The 15,334-nt window shown below is 38.6% G+C and overlaps 1 protein-coding gene across 9 annotated transcripts; it reads right to left on the bottom strand.

Moving 5' to 3' along the window:
- Window positions 1–1,083: 1,083 nt before the first annotated feature.
- LOC109034939 (uncharacterized) lies at window positions 1,084–9,630 on the bottom strand. 9 transcript variants are annotated; one of them, XM_072301118.1, is made up of 8 exons: window positions 9,517–9,630; window positions 8,361–8,471; window positions 7,620–7,714; window positions 6,404–6,547; window positions 4,611–4,792; window positions 3,146–3,293; window positions 2,251–2,412; window positions 1,084–1,176 (listed from the first exon to the last, which is right to left on the bottom strand). In XM_072301118.1, the coding sequence occupies exons 4-7, from the start codon at window positions 6,527–6,529 to the stop codon at window positions 2,395–2,397; spliced, it is 474 nt and encodes a 157-aa protein (XP_072157219.1). In that variant the 5' UTR covers window positions 6,530–6,547; window positions 7,620–7,714; window positions 8,361–8,471; window positions 9,517–9,630; the 3' UTR covers window positions 1,084–1,176; window positions 2,251–2,394. The 9 variants fall into 9 exon arrangements, with proteins under 9 accessions (XP_072157219.1, XP_072157217.1, XP_072157213.1 ...); XM_072301116.1 differs by lacking the exon at window positions 7,620–7,714; XM_072301112.1 differs by lacking the exon at window positions 9,517–9,630 and having other exon boundaries at window positions 8,361–8,606.
- Between the last annotated feature and the right edge of the window lie 5,704 nt (window positions 9,631–15,334).

Genomic DNA, 15,334 nt, shown 5'->3' with positions numbered 1-15,334 from the left:
GCTTAGGTGATGTGTTATGAATCAATTTTTGTTGGATTATTTCTACCGTTCACAGTAGAAAACAATTGGCAACCTTCACTGATGTTTTTACAAAAATTAGGGTAACTTATGATTAGAATAAGATGGGAATGTTTATCAGATTGGTATATTTGGTTAGCTTTGTATCAAACGATATATTGATGATGGATAAACAAAGAGATGAGGGATGATGGATCTTCCCTTTTATTCCAGTTAATGAATAAACATATCGTTTTATACAATCGTGTACGATCCTTTAACATACCTGTGTAACTCGGGGTGGAATGCATCCCTAGGGAAAATACCGCTTATCTCACGTCACCGACCCCCAAGGATCCCTCATGCCAAAAATGGAAACATCCTGATCAAACGATCCAGAGATACAGATATCAGTCAGTGAAGTGGCCCTTTTATTAATATAGATAACATAGTGAAAATGCAGAAAAAATGATTTAAAAAAACTGCACAGAACTGAACAATATTTGTGGAGGCACTCAATGCATTCTTTATACTTGTGTTCAATGTATCATACAACATTTTTTTTTTTTTTTTTGAAAATCTTGTGAGTTCAGCAGTTGCAAAAATCAACTTTACATGATAGCGCGCTCCTGTAGACGGACATGATTGCAGCCAAACTCCAAACTTTGATACAATCATTTTCGGACAAAGTAAAATGCACCGCGTTTAATTCTTGAGAAAACTAAATGGGAGGCAAATCACTCATCTTCAATGATTGAACATCTACCGTAAAATATTTTATTTCAAGCAAATAGTTCAAGATCAAACTTACACAGTAAAATCAGCTGTATAAAAAACAACTTGACTCTTTAACCTAAACATTTCTTTACAACTCTAGAAGAATTTACTAATTTTCATTAATTTATGTGCTCAAAAGAGTTTTTAAGTTCTCAACTTAGGTTAAACTCCGAAGAGTTGATGATTTCAAGATTTGACATTAAAATAGGTGCGTGGAACAGTTTTTAAGAAAGAGGAGATACGTAGATTGTTTTTATAATGGTTGATTCGACTGTTCAAGGGATACAAATGTATTTTGTACCTGTAAAACTTTGTTCGATGATTCTTTCAGGAAACGCACACCAATTTTCAGGTTCATAATCTTCATAGAGCTAACCGCTTTTCGTAATGGGCCAAAATAATCTGGGGAAAAAAGATGTGGAGTATAATAAAATGAACTAGGTAATGGACCCTAAGGACAAACAATTACGGATTGCTTAGGGTAATTTTAATGTGTCTGACTTGAACGATAAATTGAGACAATATTTGGAAAAATCTGAGCAAAAAGGTGAAAACTTAAGAATGTGATTTTCCTTAAAATCGCCAAAGTCTTTCAATGAACAGAATAATCTGGGAAAATTACTTTTTAGAAAAAATAAATGAATAAATAAAACGAGCTGGAGAAGAGCAGGAGATTCGTTAACATAGTTTTGGTGTCAATAAAAACATCAATAAACTCTCACAAAATTGTAGATTAAAAATCGAGGCCTAAGTAATGATTTTGTGGAAAGGGATCTCATAACTGCTTCATTTGCCAGACTTTTTTGGGTTTTTCCTGACTCCAGAATTTTGTGATTCCCTGCTTTTCCCTGATCTTTGGACAAAACTACCTCTTAGATTTTTTTCCTTTGAATTATGCTGACTGCTGTTAAAATTTGCGTGAAATTTCCACTTAGATTTAAATTATAGAAAAGGCACTTGAAAGTTGTCTCTGCTCTCTAAAACTATTACCGGGTGCAGTTGCTGAGCTGATGCGCTACTTGCCGAAGTCCAAGACTTTTCAGGTTTTCTAGAACGCCGAAAACTCTGGCGATTCGTTAAAAAAATGTGTAATAAAAGAAGTAGTTAGATTAAGTTGGACAATTTCCTGCGGATTTATCAGAAGATCAATGTTTTGTGAGACTTTAAAACATTTCGGAAAACAATGTATCTGCTAAAATTACATTTTGGATTTTCCTGATTTTTTACCTGAATGAATCGATAATTGTCTAATTGTAGAACCCAACATATGTAATGAACTGAATAAAATGTTTCACTTTTCCATGTGCTAAACTGCAAATAGTCGGAGAATGCTTGACACACTCGGAATTTTTTTATTCATGACCGATTTTCCTAATTTTTCCTGATATTTTTACTAACAGTGGCTGCTTTGAAATAGAAGACACATTTACTATTAATAATACAAGTTGGTATTGGAGGAAAAACAATAGTCTATACCTGAATTCATCCATTTCCAGACTGCTACTCCTTCAGATGTGAAAATATATCTCGATTTATTAACCTTACTTTTGATTCACAACAAGGTGGGAAGGACAAGTTTATCTGATTGCTTTGCTAGTTTATCCTCTTTCTTGTCTAGTTTCATATCAATATTTTTATCTGAAAAATAATAAAACAAGGCAAATTGATTAGGATCGGAAGTTCCATTGATAAAAAATTTGACTTATCGATCGAAAGAAGATTCAACAGATTGATCAAAAGAAAAGTTGAATGGTCCATAGACAAATGATTTGCCTACTCAATGGAGAGACTTCTAGTCAATGAAACAGATGATCCAACTTATTGATTGCCAGAGAATTTGATTGGTTGCTCAACAAACACTTTGACTGGTTAATCTAACGGGTCAATGAATAGACAGTTTGACTGATGGAATGATAGAGAATTCAATCAGTTAATTGACAGAAAAGGACACTACAAAATTGTTCCCACTTTCTCGAGTGGCACTAGCTGAAGTTGCTAAGCAGATGCACAATTCGCAATTTTACGATACTTTCCAGGAGTTCCCTAAATTCCTGTCTTTCCTGGGTGACTGTATATTCTCTGACTTTCCAGGTTTTCTAGACTTTCGAAAACTCAGCAAGGGCTAAAAAGAGAGAAAAATCGGGGTCATCACTCCCGCAAGTTGCCCCTCAACCCAAGATTTGCCTTGTTTGTAGCGATACTCAGATAAGGTATTTTTAGCACCCTTACTTTATGTAACCCTGAAGACAGAGGCTAGAATTTGTGATACACCTTGAAATTTTCTTTGTTAGAGATCTCAAGTCAAGGCAGTTTCAAAAAGTATTTCCAAATTTTGGTTAAAGGATTACATGTCATACAATCTCACACTCACCAGTATTGAGAAAAGGAAGGAGTTGAAATTCTTCAACATTAAATGTTCACTTTTTCTTCTTCTTAGCCTTTTCTTTTTGCTTTGCACCTTCTTCACCAGTTCCAACATCACAATCCTCATTATCTTCATCATAGTTATTTTTTTTCGGCTGAAAAGAATAAATAAGAGATTACCGAGTATCCTCAACAAATGTAACAAAAAATGACTTGAAATTAACTAAATTCTCAAAGAAAACTATGTTTTTAATTTAACCATTTCAATAGAACCATTGCATCAACCTATCCACCAGTTTGAGCATTGCGCTCTCTCTTTAATGGAACCCTCCATGAACCCTCAAGAGTTGGTGCCAAGTTTCAGACTTCTTGCATGATTTTCTATTAAGATATAAATATGAAACCATGTTATACCTAAAAAAAGCGAGCGTCGGAATTCGCTGTTCATCTAAATAAAGCACATTGATCCCCTTGATGATAGTGTAAATAAGCACATTAAAGTATCTAGTAATAAACATAAATAAGACTGTTGCATATAGGTATCTGTGGGATGGCACCCTCTCCAATTTTTTTTCTACTTTAGAAGATCAATAATATAATTTGACTCTTGTGTCCAATTTGAAAGTTACCAAACACTTAGTTCCTTAGAAAAGTCATTGAAAAACTCAACAATTATCATATGTTGATTCATTAAAAGCACTTTCCCTTTTTTACATTAGATAAGTAGTTAATTTTATGTCTTAAAAATAGATTTGCGTAAGAACAGGAGATGTGGTCATTTTTTTCAAAATCACTGCATCTCAATTGAGGGCTTTGGATGACAAGTGGGCTAAGAGCATATTTTGCTATTTCAAGAGTAGGTTTTGAAAAGTTCAAAGTAGGATGGAGCCTTGTTGCAGAGAGAAAGTTCTAACTCAGTTTTTGACGCTTAAAAATTGGATTTTGGTAGTGGCTTCTTCGCAGAATATATTCTAAGACTAGTTTTAGTTTAAATCATTAATATCTAAAATTTTTCAAAAGCTGCACTCATCCCCCTTGTCTTCCAAGCCATTCCATGGAATTTGCTTTAAATTTAAATTCCTGGAGCTCATTTTTTAGAAAAAGATTTGCTCTATTGCCTAAAATGATTTTCTTAACGAAACCCTATTTGCTGTACAGACGCAAAGGTGCACAGCTATGAAAACTTCGAACGTCATTTTCCCAAAGCTTAAAAGCTTAACAACTTGACATCCGCTATCTATGCATATATGGCTTCATATACTTTCTGTTGGTGAAGATATGAACTGCAATTGCACCATATTAATGACAGACGGCGGACACATCAGGCATGAGAGAGGGCCTTAAAGCGCCTCAGACTACCATGTTTTGCCAATATATTTTTCCTAACTTGGTTTGTGGGATGTACATGGAGAATCTTCATCTGGCGCCTATTGAAAGAATTAGGACCCTGAGAAAATACTTTGATCACTTACTATATGTTAGCAGATAAAGCAAGCCGTATGCTCATAGCTCTTGCCCAAATTGAGTCGACATTCTTGGCAAAGATAATCAGTGAATTCTGAATCACCATCGCAGCCTCAGCAAAATTCATTTTTTTTACTGCTGAGGAGTTATTGTAGAGATTTCTAATATTCCTCATGTATGCCTCCAGGTACTGAAAAATGTATTTGACAGGTGAGCAAAATAAGTAAGTATATATCATTTTTTCTCAGCTTTGTTATACCTAAATACCTACATTTTGCTTCTCTTGCAGACTTTTAAGGTGCACCTCTTAAGTGCCTTGATAAGCTTTTCCCTTATTCGGTAAAGCTTTTTTTTATCAAATTGTGGAAGACTGCAATAAATTTAAATATTCAGTCACCAACACACCAACCACTTACTTATGGAACCATGAAGTAGAAAATGGAACACTGGACCACTCTTCTGAGGCGTCTTCAAAAATTAACATTAATAATTGTGCAGCCAGGTTGCAAATTCAAGAGATGGTGAGTTCCAGAAAAAATAAGTCACCATGAAGGCTTTTTCCTGAAATCTGACACCAAATTTTAACTTAATACCTTGAAAAATTTCTCTGCTTCAGTTTGGCAAACATTATAAAGCAAAAATCTGGAGCACAAGACGGACATCAATTCTGCATGAATGAAAGCTGGGCACTTTTTTTTCAACCTCCTTTGGATAATGGGCATGAAGTTTGACAACAATGCATTAGAAGAATGTAAATCTTATCATTCAGAACTTAGGTATCAACCTCCAGTTTAAATTTGAATAGTACATATGGTTGGACTGACAAAATATGATTATGATTTCTCCTGGTGCAAAATTGGTTTTGAAATGATTTCCTTCATTTTAAATTAAATCCCAATACTCCTTTGAAGAGCATTCATTCACGAGGTTTGATTTTTTTTTTTTGAAAAATGTACCAGTCAAATGGAAAATTTAATCTTGAAAATCAGGGTGAATATTTTTATTTTAGCTATTTAACATCAATTGATAATGAAATGTAATTCATATGTTGGAATATGGTGGTGAAAAGTTGTTGTATAAGAACTATGGCAATGACCTAAGAGCAAAACCAGGTATCCCTGTTTGCACGTTGAAGACTTCCTGACATACTATGTGTTTTCTTCCGAAAATGCCTCATCATAACTTCTGGAGAGTTTTCTTAATTTTTCTTCACTCTTACAATTAACAGAATACTCTGCGCAAGTTTCATAGTCATAAAGTTAGTTGGCTTGCTCCGCTTCAAAAATATGGGGGGGGGGGGGGGGGAGGAGGAGCAGAAATTTTGAAACACTGCGATGGAGATACATGATTTCTCACTTTGGAGTACAGCTTCAACATAACTTTGTTCACACTTTTAACTTAATTCTTTGTCCGTAAAAACAAGATGTTCTCATATCAAAGTTGTGCTAAGTAGATTACAGAATGTTGGTGAAAAAACGATGGACTAAAAAGTTAGGGGACATCTTCCCTTTATGTACGATGCATCACTATGCATAATCTTAGTCATTATTACAAGCTGTAAGCTGTGTTAAGCTGTAAGTGTTTGTTCAAAAGAACTTGTCAATTTAAAATGCAATACTCCGAATTTGAAATTAATTTCTTGAGCCTGCGACATTTTAGGAGAGATCTTTGACAGGTTTTGAACTAAAATATAAGAAAAAAAGAACAGAAAAAATATGAGATATTTTACCTAAAAAAGTATTCCAGTTCTCATTGAGTAACAAAATGATTTTACTTGATGAAAAATATTTATAACCCATACCTGAGACAAATCTATGGAGGCCAGTTTGGATAAATTGGTTGCTTTGAAGGGCAACTCATGATCAGAGATATCTGTTGCTTTGAAAAGCAACTCATGCTCAGAGATATCTAGTGGCTCTGGTGCCATTTTGATATGTGTTTAAATCTGTAAAAAGAAGGAATCTACATTAGGAAGAAGGCAACAAAATTCTTTGGGCTTCTTTTTTTCAAGTAGCTGCAATATGAAGAGCAGGTTTTTAATTGTTGCAAAAGCAACCGTCCGAAAATAATACCACTCACTAAGAGACTAATTGATTTTTTGCTGACTACTTTTACTTGTGTAAACAGTCTATAGCAGATCATTTAGCCAGTCGTACAGTGCAGAGAGTGATACAGTAAGATTACCACTGAAGTTGTTACCTCAAACAGGAGTTTAACTCTTCTCAAATAACGTTTACAAAGATACAAAGTATATGGCAAAATGCTTTGGTTCTTGTTGAATTAATTTAAGGTCTCTACATACCCACTCCTATCAATTAAAACGGAGAGTACACTGTGAACCGAGAATAAAGATTCATGAGTGTTGCACGAGTCAATACCAGAGAAGGTTGACGGTGGAGAGTAGATGAAATTGGTCAAATAACTTTATGCCTTCAAGAGGTAGGACAAACTTGTGTAAAACTATCAGAAGTAATACTGCTAACTTGAGGTAGAGGTGTCGTCAGTTAAGAGGTCAAGAGGTAGAACAAACTTGTGTAAAACTATCAGAAGTAATACTGCTAACTTGAGGTAGAGGTGTTGTCAGCTAAGTTGGCACTTGAATACACATCGTTTGCAAGCAACTATAATGTAGTTGTCCAACAGGAATCGAGGATTGACTGTGCTGCCGTCAATCCCCTATTGATGTTGGACAATAGCTTCGCAATTGCTAGCAAGTGGAATGTAAACAAGTGCCAGCTTAGCTGACAACACCTCTAGAGTGCAGAGTAAACAGGTATTTAAGAAAAAATTAGAGTTGAAACAATGGAAACAAGACCAATCCACACAGGTCTGTCATTGCGCATCTTTTAAAAGCCACTTCCCGCCCGGCCCTAATCCGGCGGAGAGTTGCTGTTGGGATGAATCTACTTATTTAGAGCTGATCTACTAGAACCAAGCATCAAAACATGATTCTGTTACCAACGCAACTGGCCCATTGAATAAAGAAAGAGAAACGATCAGGTGAAACAGTGGCTAACCTATCAATTCGCAGGAAGGTCTGGGTGAGCTTTCAAAATGATGAAATTGGCCTCATTATCACAGCATGACTACATGCAGACAAACTAACTCTTTCCTTCAGAGATTAAACGACATGAAAAAGAAAGAAGGAGAGAGTTACAGGACATATGGGGAATGAGGAAGTTACAATTCTTGAGGAGGAAATTCAGGCAGGAGATACCTGGCAATTAAGTCCGAACTAGGGTGATTGGGTGTAGCAACAGTATTCACAGTTCTTGCTATTTGCAGGGGATTGGGAAACAAAACCTGTAAAATACTCTTCACTATGCTCAGAGGTTCCTTCTTAGATGTTAGCTTCGGTCTCACACACAGGAATCGAACGTTGAAATTCTTGTCGGCATGCCCAGGCCAAGGGGATCAAGGTCTTCCAAGCGCAAAGCTCACGCATTCCTCATCTTGTCCTGGCGTACCAACAGAGTTTCAAGAACCGGTTTGCATTCATTGATTGACTAGATAAGATAAGAGGAGATAAAGAGATACATCTTGGTCCATAGTGGAGTCTCAAAGACAAGTCCAGCGACAGACAAAAAGACATGTTCCGTCACTGGAGTCTTGTGACAATTCTGTTGTGTTGTAACATCGTAAGTTATGGGAACATCACTACAATCTCAAAGAGGAATCAGTAGTATAAGCTTCCTCGATTTAGTTGAAATAGAGGCGATTGAAAGCAATACCAGAAAAACGACTTATACACTTCATACCTACACTTAAAGATCCACTCAGAATTTCGGTTTCTCCGCACTTCCCATGGCTTCTTCTTGATTTTCGTTGGCCCTGCGGTTAAATCTTCGTCTCGAATTGATGAAATACTTCTAAATGAGCAAAGAAGATGACAGTTAAAACGGCTAATAATTAGATAAATTAAAATTATGTAATTCAGCGAACTGGAATTTGGGCACCGGCCGTGGTTGCGCGGGAGAGGTCATGCAAGGCAGCCATTTTGAATCCCCCACTTCAGCTGGACGAATATCGAATATCGTATCGAATGCGATTGTTCGAGTATCGCACTATCGATTCTTTACCATAGCTTCTTACGGGGACACAGCTATAGTCGATCGTTCAAGAAGTTTGGCAAGAAAACCGCCTCAACCACTGAACTCCGTTCTTCTCGCACCGGCTCAGGGTGGAGACAGGCCGCGGCTAGAATTCTTACGATCAGCGACCTTTCTCCTCATTTTACTTTAAAACTTTCAATCTTAGAGGAAAATGTCAAAGAACCCGAAATAACGACCGTAAAATTTCCTATCGGTTCATTACACAAAATTTTCGAAAAAATAATTTTCGTGACCAAAAATAAGGGTTTTAAAAAGGGCGCAGGCAAAAATTCTTATGATCAGCGACCTTTCTCCTCATTTTACTTTTAAACTTTCAATCTTAGAGGAAAATGTCATAGAACCCGAAATAACGACCGTAAAATTTCCTATCGGTTCATTACACAAAATTTTCGAAAAAATAATTTTCGTGACCAAAAATAAGGGTTTTAAACATGGCGCAGGCAAAAATTCTTATGATCAGCGACCTTTCTCCTCATTTTACTTTTAAACTTTCAATCTTAGAGGAAAATATCATAGGACCCGAAATAACGGCCGTAAAATTTCCTATCGGTTCATTTCACAAAATTTTCGAAAAAATAATTTTCGTGACCAAAAATAAGGGTTTTAAAAAGGGCGCAGGCAAAAATTCTTATGATCAGCGACCTTTCTCCTCATTTTACTTTTAAACTTTCAATCTTAGAAGGAAAATATCATAGGACCCGAAATAACGGCCGTAAAATTTCCTATCGGTTCATTACACAAAATTTTCGAAAAAATGGGAGAGGCGATGGAAAGGAATACATACAAGAAAAACGACTCGTACCTGTAAAGATCCACTCTGAATTTCGGTTCCTTCGCACTTCCCATGGCTTCTCCTTGATTCTCGTTGGCCCTGGGGTTAAAGCTTCGTCTCGAATTGATGAAATACTTCTAAATGAGCAGAGAAGATGACAGTTTTAACGGCTAATGATTCGATAAATTAAAATTAATTGAACGATCTGGCATAAGCAATAAGCAACGCATAAGCAAGGCTATGAAGCAAGGCAAGCACTGCTTGCCCAAAGATTTCAAAAGAAAGAAGAAAATTACACCTGTTACATGGATGTTTTACATTATAGAAAATATAATTTATAATAAAAGGTGTTCAGTATGTAAATTGCATTAAACAGAAATACGTATAGTGCCACTAAAGTATAGGAAAGCAGCGAAGCGGATGGCGGAGGTGGCGAAGCGCGCTGCGCGGCCTGACCTGAACACGGGCCGACTCGATGACGGGCCAAGAGATGGCCAGGAGAAGCGAGCTGCGATCGCGCAGCGAAGGGCTCGGACTCAGAACGTACCGCTCTACCCGCCCGCCTTGATTCCGTCGCTGAGCTGATCGCAAGCGATTCTCCAGCGCATGATGATCACCGCAGCGCGCTGCTTCCACCTCCGATGCGCTATCTTGCTCCCTCTTTCCGTCGCGGTTGTAACTGCTCCTTCGGCGCAAATGCCCTTAAATTCTATAAAATTTCGCTCACTTGATCTAATTAGTGATGAATTAGCAAATTCTCAATCATGTTTTAAACGCAGAAAATTCTAATTTTCTAACTTATTTTTCTAATTTCTAATTTTAAACTCAAAAAATTCCAAATAATGTAGAATTAAGACTACAATACCTCAAATAAGTGGCAAAATTAGGAGTTAAGAGCATGAGGCCGTCCTCTAATGCTCAATAACATTCGAAACAAGTTGAGTAAACGAAATCATAAGTAAGAGAGAAAGTAATAAATAACCACAGTTTTTTAAGACGTTCCATCAGATTTCATCCGAAAAATAGAGCAAATACCGTAAAATTGCATCAATTTTCTAGGGAGGTTCCCTGAGGAGGGAAAAGAGACTACGTTAACAACCCCCCCCCCCCCCCCCCCCGGGATGGCGAACGCTAGAGCTTGCACTGTTACTAAACCCACCGCACGCCACTGATGCGACCTTTGATTTTCACTATCACCTCTCATTTTGCCGGAAAAATCGGTTTTCCTCGGAGAACGAGTAGTCCTAAAAGCGTCAGAAACAGTGGCCTGGCGTGACTATGCGGTAAGCGTTCGGTAGGAGTACTAACTTTGGGGGAGGGGGGTCAGAAGGGTTCACCCCCCCCCCCCCTCCATCATAGTGTGATCGGGGGGACTCCCCTGGAAAATTTTTTAAAAAATGAAGCCGCAAGAATACTATTTTAACCCTTTCTGATGAAAATTGTGCCAAAAAATTATGGCGTTGTATTTTTTTTTTTTTTTTTTTTTTTTTTTTTTTTTTTTTTTACTGGTCGTTTTCCTGTAATTTATTTAGTTAAGGGTGTGTCCACGATAATAGCTCACGGGAATAGCTAAAATGTCAAATACCTTAAAAAGAAAAGTGCACCAATTTTAAACAAATTTCATTACCTCATTTTAAAGGTATTAAACTTCCTTTTTCCAGCTTGGGCACTAACTATGTTGATTCAGTACAAAGTTATAGTAATTGGCAAACAAGCCATTGGATCACAGCTATCAGCTCCTCCCGCGGGACTGGAGGTTCAGACAAACCAGGCGGCACTGCCAAATTGTGTCGGTTACGTAACCGACACAGCGTGATACCGACACTTAATTGAAAATGAGAGATAAAAAATGATACAAAAGATGAAACTTGGCAATTCTTGAGACTGATATGAGGTGGAATCTTATGTTGCCATAAAGGTTTTCTAAACTTTTAGGATTTCCTGTTAGTTTAATGATACTAGATTAAGGATTTTGTGTGGTGTATAATTAGCGCTACCTACCTAAAAATCACTAGCTGGTTTTCATGAAAATTAAAGTTTTCAGAATAAAAAAAGCCGACTTATTAGTAATGGTTTAGTCAAGAGGACTTCATCAGCTTGATCAGCGAACAATTTGATGGCATGCAGTTTTTAAACTCCTGGTTTTCATCTGGCGCGATAAACACTGCACCTAATACAACTGCAAAAATACGTTGCCAAATGTGGCGACATTCTTTCTAGTGACTTTCCTACTTTCCTCGCTTAAAAATAAACATCTCAGTTCAACATGATAATTCTCTTGAACATTAGAGTCTCCTTTCAGCATATATTGCCAAAGAATCCATGATCAACAATGACTTTACTAATACGCAAATTGCTCTTTTTCTTCAAAGTCGGGGTTGGCGACGCGTAACCGACCGGACTTTTTCGGCCTTTGAAGTCTCATATTATTAAATACAATCATAATTTATCATATTGTTTAGCATGGATAATTCAGGGACATAATTCTTATTGATTTATCAGCTTGCTTTTCAACCGCTTGACTTTAAGTCGTTTATAACCCACGGCGACACGACTATTCCTTTTATTGAGAAATCACCAAAATCACCCTTAAATGATTGCGTAATTTCGCAACACGCACCTGCGGGAAGAAATGGGAGAATGCGGAACTGGAACTGAGAGATGCGGCCCGCCCCGCGCGCTGCCGCAGGCGCAGGGGCGGAAGCGGAAGACGAATCTAGGACGAATCGGCATGGAGGCAAATCCGGCGGTTTGCAGGAATGCGGGCACCTGTAGAAACAGCTCTGGACGGATGAGCGGCTCTCCTCTCCCGTTCTCTCCCTCCTTCCTTTTCTCTCTTCTACGTTTACATCGCGAGCGCGATCCAAACCCCCTCACCCCCGCGCCGCGCCGGTGCGGTGCCTCGACACTCCTCTCTCTCTTAACCCTTCCCTTGCCCCTTCATCATTGCCTCGCCCCGCCCGTTCCCCTCTCGCTCTCAGGTTTGGTACCCGGTGCGGTCCCGCGTCGTATTTTCTCTTGTTGGTAGGTGTTCTCTGATTTTCTCTCTCGCCTCAGGCCGCATCAAGACCAATCCACACAGGTCAGTCATTGCGCAGCTTTTTTGAAATCCACTCCCCCGCCCGGCCCTAACTCGCAGCACTCATTGTGACGTACTATTGAGTGCACCCATAAGAAATACATTGCAAGCACTCAATAGTACGTCACTGCGCAGTAGAGAACCAAAATTCGTCCTCGGGAATGACTCACCTGTGTGGATTGGTCTTGGGCCGCATGACGCTGTCGGAAGCCAAAGCGCCCGTTAATTATTTGCTGCCTACTATTCTGAATGTATTGTTTCCCACATCCTTAGCCATAATTTATTAATTGTTTCAAAATATTTGAGGGTTTTCGGCGAACACAGCAAACCCATGGACGCCTCGCCACTGATACAATCAGTTGGTTTTCATTTTAAAACTTGATACACATACAGTATTTTCATCGTAGAAGTCAATTTTCTTACTTTGGCTCGTTTGACCGAAATGTATCATTCGTGGAGTTCATGAGTTGATAGACACGCAGTATTACGTATAGCTAATACTACGTGTTCTATCAATACTTTTGAGTGAAGTGTTCGTTATATTTGTCCGCCCTTTTGCATTGGTTTAAGAGTTACCTTACCCACGAGTCTCCAAAACACTACTTCCTGGGATTGTGCTCCTCTCAGCCGACTCTCATATTGGGTCTAGTAGAATAGGGCTGAAAAAGAGTTGTCCTTGAATAATGAAAGGCATCTACGGGTGGAAAAGGGTAAGAAGAGATGGTATCAAAATGACTCAAAAGGTGGTGGGAGGGGAAAAAGTGCAGTTTTAAGGGAGTAAGATGGGCTGAATAATCGCGTATTGATGTGAATCAATTAACACAAGTAAGGTCAAAAGTAGGATTTTCGATGAACATACCATCAAGTATCAAGAATAAAACGTGAATTTTCAACCGGAACTAGTAAAATCTATTTTTGAATAACTTCTTTTCACTCCGATACTAAAAGTTTGAAAATAACCCCCCCCCCCCCCCCCGGTGGCGTGTAGTGGGTTTAATGACAGGGCAAGCTCTAGCATTCGTAATCCAGGGGGGGGGGGGGGGGTCGTTTAACGTAACCTAGCCCCCATTCGTCCCTCCTCAGGGAGCCTCCCTAGAAAATTGTTAAAATTTAGATCCTCGCGAACCTCAATTTACTCTATTTTTCGGTTGAAATCTGATGGAACGTCCTGGAAAACAATGGTTATATTTCATTCTCTCTTACTTATGATTTCCATTTGCCACTTATTTGAGGTACATCTAGTCGTTACTCCACAGCGTTTAGAATTTTTTGAGTTATTATACTTCTCAAGAAAACATCTCTCTGCGAATAAACATGCTTGAGAATTGTCTGATTCATCACCAAGTAGATCCAAGTGAGCGGCATATTATTGGAATGGAGGACACAATTGGCTCGGAGGGAGCAATCGCAACCGCGACGGGAAGATGCAACAGGTACAGGACAGCGGACAGCGCATCGGAGGCAAAAGCAGCGAGGCGCTCGAACTAGGAGCGTACCGCTCTCCCCGCCCCGCCCGCCTTGATTCCGCAGCATTTCGCCGCCGACCCTTGTAGCAAAAGGTTCTTTTCTGCATACTATTTAGAATCGAAATAGCTTCTGCATATAGCGTGTTTTACCTTCTTTTTGAGCAACTATACGCCGTGGAATAGAATGCTTTTTGGAGCATCCTCGCTCATCGTCTCGGGGATGGGGTTCGATTCCGGGAAGGACTGACCCGCGCTCACCCTCGTCATCCACGCTTCACTCCTCGCCACTCCTCGCTAATTGCAGCATGCGAGAATGAGTGGATGCGCGTGCTACCGATAGAGGGTAACTGTTTCATGACCCCTGTTGAAATTTTGGCCTAACTGGCAGGCATTTTTTCGGAATCAGAGGCATTCTCTACCCGAAAGGTTCTTCCTTTAATCCAAGAGAGCGCGCCTCTGGAGCATCTCCCGAAAAATGACATTTTTCCCCCGTAATCATTAAATTTTAAGATTAGGAACCAATTTTTATGAATTCTCTCATCGTTACCATGTAGAATGTATAGTCCCGGAAATTTTAACGTATAATTCCATAGTTTAGATAAAAAAACGAAAGAAATACCATTAAAAGCGCAAAGAGCGTTTAGAATTTCCAACTCATTCCAACCGGCCTCGTACTACACTGCAATGTGCAACTCGACTAGGTCCAAACAAGAAAAGCATCACACGTTTTCTCGTCAAAATTTGACGTAGAGAACATTCACATTACGGGAAGTTCGGAGGTCAACTCGTAAAAGATACGGTAAGAGATTTTTTCCAAAAAGATCCAATGGAGATTATATTCTACGAATGACGTATTTGTGAGTGATTTTTTTTTTTTTTTTGAATTGATGCTCATTGAAAACTTTTACATTTTTTTAGGATTTAATTTTTAGACCACCCGTTGAGTAATTTGTTCCTGCGGTAAAATTTCGAGGATGAAACATATTGCATGCCGCTTCAATCCTTACCTTGCATGCCCAGCGGCTCATTGCTGTCCTAAAATATCAAGGCTTCCTTAACAAATGCAATTCTTATGGCTTAAGGAGACCTTAATGTTTAAAGGGCGACTATGAATACGACCCTAAGCCTTGAAGTTAAATGGATAGACGGGTTTACCGATGCAGTTTAACCTGTTAAAGCGAGGACAACCTTTTTTTTTTTTATTTTCAACAGTGTTCAACAGCGCTCTCCTAATCGAAACAAAAACTTAGATTTCACCCTTCATGGAAATTCTTAAAATCGGCCGATTTGATCAGGGCACGCG

Source organism: Bemisia tabaci, chromosome 5 (genome assembly GCF_918797505.1).
Source record: "Bemisia tabaci chromosome 5, PGI_BMITA_v3".
Taxonomy (NCBI): Eukaryota; Metazoa; Arthropoda; class Insecta; order Hemiptera; family Aleyrodidae; genus Bemisia; species Bemisia tabaci.
Note: the sequence above shows the minus strand (reverse complement) of the source record. Positions and strands in the feature narration are given on the sequence as shown.